Raw genomic sequence first — 11161 nt, forward strand, 5'->3', positions numbered from 1 at the left:
ACCATGTAATGTTTTTCTTTCTTATATACATTGTGGGTTTGCCTGCATGTATGTCTGTGTGGGGATGCCATGTCCCCTGAAACTGGAGTTACAGACAGTTGTGAGCTGCCACATGGCTGCTGAGAATTAAACCCAGGTCTTCTAGAAGAACAACCACAGCAGCCAGTGCTCTTAATCACTGAGCTATCTCTCCAGCCCAAAAATCATGTATTTAAAAAGAAAGGAAAACCCCCCAAGACAGCGCCCCTTACCAGCAGGAAGTAGTTTGGAAAGAACAACGCCCAAATTCCCAAATATTGCGTATAAATGTTTGTTTTCATTTAATTGGACTTTGTTATATAAAATAAAATAAAATAAAATAAAAAGAAAGGAAAAGGCAAACAAAAATCACAATTGTAAAATTGGGTCACCAGCCAGATGGTGGTGGTGTACACCTTTAGGCCTACCAGTCATAGCACTGGGGAGGCAGATCTCTGTGAGTTTGAGGCCAGCCTGGTCTACAAAGCTACACAGAGAAACCCTGTCTTGAAAAACAAAACAAAACAAAAATGAGTCACCAAAATTATCTTGAGCTATCTTAGGCCCTTAGGCCAATTTCCTCAACTTTCTCTCTGACCTAACAGTCTCCTGATTAATAAACATCTCAAAATGTATCCACAAAGTTAGGCAACATCAAGCCTCCACCAAACCTGAAGCTAAGAGTGGTGTAAATCATACCATGAAAACCAAATAGAAAGCCTTCTGCCAGCAAATTCCATAACGCTTCTTTTCCCCAGAACTAACAGATGATAGTAGTAGTGTTTAAAATGGGTCTGGAAGTCTCAAGAAAATGGCCACACGTTCTAACTTGCTTTCTGTTGCTGTGCTACACTCTGACCAAAAGTATCTTGGAGAGGAAAAGGGCTTATTTCCTCTTAAACTTCTAGGTAACAGTGACCAAGGGAAGCCAGGGCAGGAACAGAGGTGGGAACCATGCAGGACACTCACTGGCTCACTCCCTACCCACTTGAGCTGCCTTTTTCATACAGCCCAGGCATTGTTTACAGAGGTCTGAGCTCTCCATCAATTAGCAACCAAGTAGCCCCACAGGCCAATCTCAACTGAAACTCCCTCAATAACTCTAAGCTATGTACAACTGACAGCTGAGTCGAACCGGGAAACTGTAATACCTTGTTTGAGCAAGGTAAGACAGTTGACTTCTGCAGAAGGAGTTTAGCCATGCTTAAGCAAGTATATGGTACAGGGAGAGTGATGTTAGGTGTTTATTCCGAAAGAGTCCTGTGCCTTATTCTGAGTGGTCAGAAGGCTGCCTCCTGGACTTAGTGCTGGCAGCGCAGCTGATTAGCAAAGCGCAATTTCTGAACACAGTATCCCAGTCAACCTTTAAGGCAAATACTGACTAGGAGGGGTTTGTCTGGTGGCATCTTTACCAATTCCTTCAAAGACAGAATTTACTCAATCTCATGAACTCTTCCATAGAAAAGATTATTTCATCCCCATTTCCCATTGTGGGAAATGGGGGGCCTCACAGGACTATGGGAATGAAACCACAAGCACCATCTCCTTTACAACACACTCTGGTCTGGACTGGAAATATGACTTGGGGTACCACATCTCTGCTGTGCAGAACAAAATCCATCCATTTGAGAAACTTGACCTGGAGACCACAACCACAGAAGACAGGTGCAGACTTAGCAGGTGCACCTTTCATCAGGGTCTCCACAAACCTGGAGAGGGTTAAGCACCCATAACCCATCAAATATAATCTTCTCTGAAGGGGAAAGTTGCCACACTACCAAATGTCTTCATGCAGGACCCAATCAAGGTCCCCAGGTTCATCAAGTAGGGAACTATATGAATGCAGCTCCTCGGAAGAAGTTCAAGTACACAGGAGACCAGAGTACAAAAAGGCAGAGGGAGATGAACGCGGAAAGAAGACAGAGTAAAGGAGCAGAGGCTCAACAGACAGGCTTTATTCTGGAAAGGACCTGTAAAGGGGTTGGGGGGAGGTTCTCCAGTGGAAGAATGGAAACAATTCTAGGAGAGAAAATGGAGAGGAGGAAGGGCCTATACAGTTTCCTTTTGTGGCCAATGGTCAGTAGTTACTAAGGGTAGCTAGGGAGGCAGAGAGTAGATGGGGTGATGAGGCGAGAATCTGGAAAATGAGTTGGCATTAAGTTACTTTAGTCCTGGGAGCTGTCATTGTTTAGGTAAAACGGAGGCACTATATAAAATGGCATGGCCATGGCTAACAACAGAGAACAATTTTTCACTTAATGTGGTACAGCTGCTAAGGATTTGAAGAAGCTTATTTGTGGAAGAAAAGGGAGCCTGCTGTTAAGAGGTTGTTGGCCACAGGGGATGGGGGAAAAGGTGGAATGGTTCAACTTGATTTATAACAAAAAGGAGTTACAGGATTTTATAATGAATTGCCATCACTAGCCATCATTTTCTAGCAATTCTCTAGACAAAAAGTCATCCATTTCCTTTGAGGAGCTCTAACAACCAAAGGCAAAAATCAAACATGGTAGCTATGGCCTCTCTATTTTGTAAAGCTCCCCAATTTTGGTGAAATAATGTTCATTCCTGAAACCAGAGAAATTTGGTTCCCACAACCAATGTAACTTGCTTATCTTGATTCTTGCCTATCGACCCAATAATGAGGATGTTTATCAGCCTCCCTACATTTTAAACTCACCTTATTTCCCAGCTACCCTCGGCCAACCACTTTCCTACCCCGTAACCCCTCGGTGGTTCTCGACCCTACAGGGCATCTACGCAGAGTAAAGCCCGCTCTCGCTCCCTCTTCGCTTCCTCGATGACCTTACAGCTCAGGATCAGAGGGCTAAAGAGCGGCTGCAGCGGAGCGCTCGGGATTTCACCTTGCGGTCCCTTTAAGAAGAGAACCCTCTCGGGACCCGCAGGCCTAACCGACCCCAGTTTTAACCGAAACCTAACCTGGACTTCCCCTTCTTGACTCAAATAAGACTAACTTTGGATTTTCCCTCCCCTCTCGACCAATCAGATTCTGTTACCAGGCAGACTTTCACTGCCTTCGTCTTGGTGGCAGAAACAACCAATCACAGAGTAGGCCGTGCGTGTATCCAGGCAGATCGCAGCTGGCACAACCATTCAGAAAAAGGAAAATAAAAGCAACGCACGAGCCCGCCGGCCGGGCACCGTGGGGCTGGGCTGGAGCTGAGGTAGCCAAGGGGCTAGTTTCTCTTTCTCTCTTACCTTTCTAATGACGGTGCTGGAAGGTGACGGTTCCGAGGTAGGAGGGGCGACAGGACTCGGGACCAGCTTTCCGCAGCTCCTCACCCGTGCGCACGTGCCAGAATCTCGGACCCGGTTCCCCGCAGCGTTTTCTGCGCCTAGTCTCCGGAGTTCCGAGACCGACTCCCGCTTCCCCGCCCCCCCGTCCCCGGGCCAGCACCTAGGGATGGGGTGGAGGGCCCCGAGGGGAGTGGGGACGCCACGGGGTGGGATGTCATGGGATGACGTAGGGTCCGCGCCGCGGTGAGGGGGGCAGCGGGGGAGGGGGGGAAGCCGTGGCGAGACTCAGTAATGAGAACTTGGGCCCTTTTTTTTTTTTTTCTTCTCAAAACCTGGAAGGGCCCAGTATGTTCGTATCCCTTCCGACCCCCCAGGCAAAATCAATGGCGGGGAGTCTAGAATATCGGAGAACTTTGGTTTGTCATTATCATTTTGTGTGTGTGTGTGTGTGTGTGTGTGTGTGTGTTTTCCCGGGCGGGGGGGCGGGGAACGGTTACAGAACTAGGAGAAATAATTTCTTTCTAACATGCATTTCCTTACCCCTGTCTCTTCCTATAACAGTTTTCCAGATTTGAGAAGCTTCCAAAGGTGAGACATCTAGAATGGAGATGTCAGAGATCTCTTTGGGTCTAGAAGGGCCTGACAAAGTAACGGAATAATTCTAATTTTAGAGAAGGCAAGTGGTGAGGAAAACCACTGGGGGAAGCTTTGCTTCTGTTTGTATTTCTGGGTAGAAACAGGACTGCCCTGGGGTCTCTAGGGGAAAGGAAGCTTGGTGGGAGTTAAATCCTCATGCTCTGTTTTCTCCCAGCTTTAGTCCTCATGCTGGGATGGCAGAAGATAAACCTGATGCTAAGAGCCCCAAGACTTCGGCAAGGCCTCAAGGTGGTGCTGAAGCTGGGGAACCCACCACCCTCCTCCAAAGGCTCCGAGGTACCATTTCGTAAGTAATCATTCTGCTCTGCCTCTAAACGGCTATAGGCCCTTGTTGCCCTTCACTCCTCCCTCAGGCCCAAGTCTGTGGTCTTGGTAACAGTTCAGGCTTCTGTCTCTACCGATCAAAGGGATGGGGAAACCTTGTGACCCCCAGCTTTTCTTCTTCTCCACAGCAAGGCCGTGCAGAACAAAGTAGAGGGAATTCTGGTAAGCATGTTGGGAAAGGGCCATACAGGTGGCATTGCTGAGGGGTGGGGATGGTGGTGATGATGTGAGAAAATTAAATAAAGGTTTATGTGGGAGAGGCTTCATCCTTCTGTGACCTATGTAGAGAGAGATAAAATCAAACACAACCCCCTGTCTCTTCTCCCTTTCTCTCCATGGAAGCCCGTAAGGTTCCTCAGGACAGTGAACCCTCAACCTTTAGTCGTTTCTAAGGGCCCTTTTCATTCCGACAACCTGACTTAGAGTCAGCTGGACTTTATGGTCAGATCAGATTACTTACTGGGTCCTTGGCTTCATATCTCCTCCCTCTGTTCCCTTCTGCCTCAGCAAGAAGTACAGAAGTTCTCCGACAATGACAAGCTGTATCTCTACCTTCAGCTCCCTTCAGGGCCCAGCATTGGAGAGAAAAGGTACTTGGTGTTAGTGTTTTGGATGTCACAGGTTCTGATTTTAAGTCTCATTGTGATGAGTCAAAAAGTAAGAGAGGGGTGTTGGAGAGATGGCTCAGGGGTTAAGAGCACTGATTGTTCTTGCATAGGACCCACGTTCAATTCCCAGCACCCACATGGTAGCTTACAACCATCTGTCATTCCAGTTCTGGAAACTGTGATACTGCTTACTTTCTGACCTCTATGGGCACCAGGCATACATGCAGCACACATACATACATGCAGATAAAACACTCATTCGTACAGTCTTTTTTTAAAAAAAAAAAAAAGTAGGCGATGCATAGCTGATGCCCTGTCCTGGCTTGGTTTAGCAGAGAAAGGTGGGTTTGGAACTAATCGATTTGATCCAGCACCATTGAAGCATGTCTGTCCCCTTTGCTTGTCTTATAGCTCAGAGCCAAGTATACTCAGCAATGAGGAGTATATGTATGCCTATAGGTGGATCCGCAACCACCTGGAAGAGCACATGGACACTTGTCTGCCAAAGCAGAGTGTCTATGATGCCTATCGGTATGTAAAGGTGGTGCATGGGTTGTTAGCTCAGGACTAGACCCTTAGCCCTCAAGTTCCTCCTGCCTTGCTAGAGTGTGACCTCTTAAAGGGTTCCCTATACTTGGTCCCTAGGAACCCTCTGAGCCCACCATTAGCCTTCTCTAAATATCTTCTCACTCTACCCCCTCCTCACTCAGAAAGTACTGTGAGAGTCTTGCCTGTTGCCGCCCACTCAGCACAGCCAACTTTGGTAAAATCATCAGAGAGATCTTCCCTGACATCAAGGCCCGAAGACTCGGTGGTCGGGGCCAATCCAAGTATCCTTGACTGAGAGATTAGGACTGGAGGACCTGGGAGGAAAAGGTGTGATATAGGCAACCTAACTTGCCTAAGAGGCTTGAAGAGCCCCAGATTTTGGCTGCTCCTTAACATGCATCAGATACTGTTACAGTGGCATCCGAAGGAAGACCTTGGTATCTATGCCACCACTGCCTGGACTTGACCTAAAGGGTTCTGAGAGTGTAAGTAATGACCTTCCAATATTAATTAATTCTCTCTCCCAGGTAAAAGACAGAGTTTTAGGACTTGTTTTTATAGCTGTGAAAACTAATCATCCATACATTGTGTCTGGTAGACTGCCTTCCCTGTGGCAGAAGCATGGGGAGGGGGAAGAGATTTGAGTTTCTGGATCTTAAATGGGTAGGAGCTACTTCTGTCTTCAGTCTAGTTTCTGCTCTAGTCAGTAGTAGGGGAGGAACAATTTACTTGGTAATATGACTGAGCTTGTCTTTCTCCATTCCAGCCAGAAATGGGCCCAGAAGTAACCCCAGCACCTCGGGATGAACTGGTAGAGGCAGCCTGTGCCCTGACTTGTGACTGGGCAGAACGGATCCTGAAACGGTCCTTCAGTTCCATCGTCCAGGTGGCCCGCTACCTATTGCAGCAGCATCTCATCTCTGCCCGATCCGCACATGCTCATGTGCTTAAGGCTGGGGGCCTTGCTGGTGGGTGGACCTGCTCTTATGTCTGAGAACTCTTCAGCCACTTTTAGCTTAGCTTTTTTTTCGGGGTGGGGGTGCAGAGTCTCACTATATTGCCAAAATGGACTTGAACTCCTGGGCTCTACCAGTCCTCCTGCCTCAGCCTCCCAGCAGGCACATACTGTTGTATACTGATTTCATTTTCAGCTCTAAAGGCCTTCCTAAATACAAGAGTAGACACACTTTGGATTTCCGTCTCTTCCCGGGGATCCTTCTTTTTGTATGGGTGGATAGGTGTGCGGGCCAGCTGGAACTTAAGTCATGTTTTTGTGGCAAGCATGTAACCAACTGAATTATTAGCCCAACCCCTCCTGGAGTTGCTTCTTAGACATGCTTTAAGCATAGGCTTTCTGCGTCTGTCCCAGGGTTAGGCAGGCAGATTCGCTTCACTCTCCACACCTTGGTTTTCTCCTCACCCTTGCTTTCTTACCGTTGGGTACCTTTACAGAAGAAGATGAAAGAGTCCCTCGAGAACGGTCATCATGTAAATCCAAGAATGGTGTTGAGAACCCGGAAGGTGGCGGTCCTAAGAAGCCTGAAAGACCTGCCCAGGTGAGGCAGCCAATGCCTCTGAGTTTGTGGCCTAGGGCTTGGGTTTTAATGTACCCTTCCAGCAGTGAACTTCCTGCTTTTTCACTTCTGGTGCACCAAGCCCCTTCTTTCCCTCCTGTATTCAGTCTTTATTATGTGTAGGAATGGTTTGTTTGCAGGCATATAGGTGCACCACATGTGTACCTGGTGCCTAAGGGGGAAGAGGACTTCAGATCCCCTGGAACTAGAGTTACTGTTGTGAGCCACCATGTGGGTACTGGGAACTGAACCTAGATCCTCTTGAAGGAACAACAAAGCCTCTTAATTTCAGAGCCATCTCTCCAGCTCCGTATTCACAGTCATTACAACTTATTACCGCTCTGTTTGCATTTTAGCCTCCTAAGGAGCTAGAACCCCGGGCTGGAACTGACCCTGCAGGACATGGAGAACGGAAGAAGAGTGTAATTGACAGCTCAGCTCCAGCAGCCAGTAAGCCACAAGTTAATGCCCTTGTGGCCCGACTGCCTGTGCTCCTTCCCCGAGCTCCACCATCACTTATTCCACCTATTCTGGCCCCTAAGCTTTCTTCAGGCACTCTGAAAGTAGCTACATTGCCTCTGCCCACTAGGGTTGGGGGACCCCAGACAGCTGTGCCCATCATTAACATGATCTTACCACCTGTTCCTACTTTACCAGGGGCTGGGGCTGGACTTGGGCTTGGGCCAGGGCCTGGGCTTGGGCCTGGGCCTGTGCCCGGGGCTGGGCCTGTGCCTGTGCCTGTGCCTGTGCCTGTGCCTGTGCCTGGAACTGGGCGAATTCCACCTAGGGCACTCATTCTGCCTAGAGGCACAGAGAGCAGGGAGATGGGCATAAGTGGTGACCCACGACCCCATGACAAGGGTATCAAAAGGACAGCTGAAGTGCCTTTGAGTGAGGCCAGTGGGCAGGACCCACCAGTTAAAGAAGTGAAGCACTATACAGAGGATACTGTAAGTGAAGCCAAAAGGAAGCGGGGCCGTCCTCGAAAAAAGCCAGGTGGGAGCGGGGAGAGACACCCTACTCCGGAGAAGTCTGAAGCTGCAGCTGCTGTGAATTCTCCCCAGTCTCCAAGGTTACTCTGGGAGACATGGGGCTCAAAAGGGGAAGACAACTTACTTAGGAGACCAGAAAGACTAGGGCCAATGGGTGAAGCTGAGCAGGAAACAGTGCCCACTCAAGGTCAGAAAGATTGTGCTGTTTCCAAAGAAGAAAGGAGCCTGAGTTCCCAGCAAGCCAAAGAAGCAGAAGATAAAATTCCTCTCATCACCTCAAAAGTGAGTGTTATCAAGGGCAGAATTCAAAGGGAGGCTCTTCCATTGGTAAAGGGAGAGACTGACACTGCAACACAGGGTAACAAAGGGTTAAAGGGGCGTGTACTTCAAAGTTCCCTAACCTATGAGCATAAAGATCCCAAAGCAACACCCCCGTGATAGCCAGGCCTGTGGGAAGAATGGCTATGTTCTTGTGAGCTCCACCTGCCCGCCTGGTAGAGGCCCTTCACTGCACCTGCTTCTCATTCAGCTAGCCTTTCCCTAAAGGAACCCATTGGCCTGGCTTACATAGTGCCTGGTGGCTGCTTCAAACCTTTCCAGCTAAATGCCTTGGCTTTAATACAACTAGTAAATGTGTAATGACCTCCCACCTAGATCCCTGTACTCTCCTGGGAGAAACAGAGGTAGGGTAAATGTGAATACAGGTTAGGGATATTCTGGCTTCTAATACATTTAGAACACACACTTAAGATAAAAGCTATTTATTGGCTTCTGAAATTGAGAAGTCAAGAGGTGGTGCTCGCTCCAGGTGAGACTTGATCTGATTGTTCAGTATGTTTTTCATACCTAATGTAAAAATCATCCTTAGTTTGGACCACTTCACAGCTGCCAACACTCCTAGAACTGTATTTGACCATTACATCTAAGCAGAAAGAAAGGGTTTCATTGTGCCAGGAATCCTAGCGAAAGCCCAAAGATTCACTATGATAAACCAGCCTGGGTCAGGTCTTTTCTTGACCAACTAGTGTGGCCAGGAAGATGTTTATGCTAGTGTGTTTATTACACATCATGGACCAGCTTTAGAAAAAAGGGTGGAATCAGCTTTCTCATACAACAGACTTCCCCAGATGGAGACTTGGAGTGAAGGATGGAGAGCTTCGGAAAGTATGTTTTAGCTTGGTAGGCTGAGGTGAGCTAGACTGCTGCCTTAGGTTCCCTGAGTTTTAATTTTTGTCAGTGCAGCTGTAACTTCTTATTTCATTGTAGTCAGAGAAGGACAGAGAAGGAGGCCATTCTCTTCAGAGTCTAATTCTCACATGACAACTTTTCTACCTGTCTTACAGACAGCTCCTTTAATGATCTGAATTTTACTTTCTCAATCCTGCCCACCAATCTGGTGTCACTTTCTTTATTCATTATGTTCATTCTGCATCCACCAGGTGTCAGTCTCTTGTCATACATGTGTCAGGTGCTACCAGGACTGGGGGGCGGGGATAAGTGGTACCGATTCTGCAAGTCAGGGAGCACCAGCAGGAAGGATCCAGACACTCCAGATATATCCTTGGGGACAGCAAGAAACCAACCCATATTAACTAAGGACCTCCTACTCTGTCCTCTCCACAGGATAGCTTCTTGTCAGGGAGTCATGGTTTTATTCCCCCAAGAAATACAGATTTTCTTTCAGGGAGATATCACCCATTTCTCCATTTATTTCCACAAGAGCAGATTTTTTAAAAATTATAATATTTGATATCTATAAAGAAATATGTACTATAAATTATGAAATATAATGAGTACCTATGACCCGTCATTTAACTTATACATTAAAAATATTATTAGGTTTATGCCCCCTTCCCTACCTCTGCTTAGAGGTAACCACTGTCTTAAATTTTATGCTCATTAATCACTTGTTTATGTATATTGGCCATGTGTGTATATATTCTTTAAGAATGTATTATTTCATTTTGCTTGTATTTTAGCTTTACAGAAATGTTGTACTCTGTTATTCCCTTGAAGTTTGCTTTTTTGCACTTACCATTGTTTCTAAGAGTCATCTGTGTTGTAATAGCTATGGTTCATTCATTTTCGTCTGTATAATACTGTAGGAAGCACATAGAACACAACTTAACCAGTCATTCACCTATTGAATAACATTGGGCTGTTTCCAGGTTTTTGTTATTATACACAATGCTGCTATAAACATTCTTGTATATGAGTGCCTTTGTTTTTAGTAAGATTCCTGAAGAGGTTACTAAGATGGTCCTAGACTATCCTTTTGGTCTGTGTACTGAGTTGGGGACTGTTGCCTCTTGTCTTACTTTATGGAAGAGTTTACATCATATTGAAATGAACTGTTCTTGAATGTTTGATAAAACTCACCTATAAAGCCATCTGAGCCTTCTGTTTCTTTGTGGGCATATTGTTTTGTTTTATCTTTTCAAGGTAGAGCTTAGTATGTAGCTTTGCCTGGCTCTGCTTCCAAACTGCTGTGATTAAAGATGTGCACCACTGTGGCCAGCTCTTTGTAGACATCATTTCAACTACTGGCTCCAGCTATTTAGTATAAACTATTTGGGCTCCTGAGTCATTTTTCCAGTTTAGTGTGCATTTCATGTCATTTCTTTTTATTTTGGAACAGAATCTCACTATATAGCCCAGAGTGCTGGGATTGAAGGCAAGCACCACTATGCCCAGCTCGTTGTTCTTTTCAAATATGAAGTTAATGTATTCTATTTTCCTTTCATTTCTGCTATTTACTTGTGTCTCCCACCCCCTGATCAATTGTATCAGAAATTTTAGTTGTAAATTTTCAGATGTTAGTTACTGTGGGCTTTGTTGATCCTCTCATTTGTTTTCCATTTCATTAATTATCCATAGTGTTTGCTACTTTTTTAAGGTTTGATTTTGTTTCCATATAGTTAGTATCCTCTTCTTTTTAAAGACACATTTATATTTTTGCTTGTTTTTAGTAGCCCAGGCTGCCTCTAAATCACTATGTAGCTGAAAATAGCCTTGAACTTTTTATTCATCTGTCTCCACTTTCCAAGTGCTAGGATTACAGACATGTGCCACCGTGCCATACTTTTGTAGTGTTGGGCTGGAACTTGGGGCTTCATGCATAATAGGCAAACACTACCAAATGTACTATATACCCTGCCCCTTTTATAATATCTTAATTTAG

General features: G+C 46.1%; 1 protein-coding gene across 6 annotated transcripts; it reads left to right on the forward strand.

Moving 5' to 3' along the window:
- The first annotated feature begins 3101 nt into the window (after window positions 1–3101).
- Window positions 3102–10370, forward strand: Rfx5 (regulatory factor X5). Of its 6 annotated transcripts, none has more exons than XM_051199430.1 (11): window positions 3102–3274; window positions 3846–3952; window positions 4088–4219; window positions 4386–4419; window positions 4765–4847; window positions 5277–5396; window positions 5576–5695; window positions 5818–5899; window positions 6181–6382; window positions 6870–6970; window positions 7345–10370. In XM_051199430.1, exons 3-11 carry the CDS (start codon window positions 4107–4109, stop codon window positions 8416–8418), a joined length of 1929 nt encoding a protein of 642 aa, XP_051055387.1. In that variant the 5' UTR covers window positions 3102–3274; window positions 3846–3952; window positions 4088–4106; the 3' UTR covers window positions 8419–10370. The 6 variants fall into 6 exon arrangements, with proteins under 6 accessions (XP_051055387.1, XP_051055385.1, XP_051055383.1 ...); XM_051199428.1 differs by having other exon boundaries at window positions 3106–3274; window positions 3846–3959; window positions 6867–6970; XM_051199426.1 differs by having other exon boundaries at window positions 3108–3274; window positions 6867–6970.
- The last annotated feature ends 791 nt before the right edge of the window (window positions 10371–11161 follow it).

This window comes from Phodopus roborovskii, unplaced genomic scaffold (genome assembly GCF_943737965.1).
Source record: "Phodopus roborovskii unplaced genomic scaffold, PHOROB, whole genome shotgun sequence".
NCBI classification, from domain to species: Eukaryota; Metazoa; Chordata; class Mammalia; order Rodentia; family Cricetidae; genus Phodopus; species Phodopus roborovskii.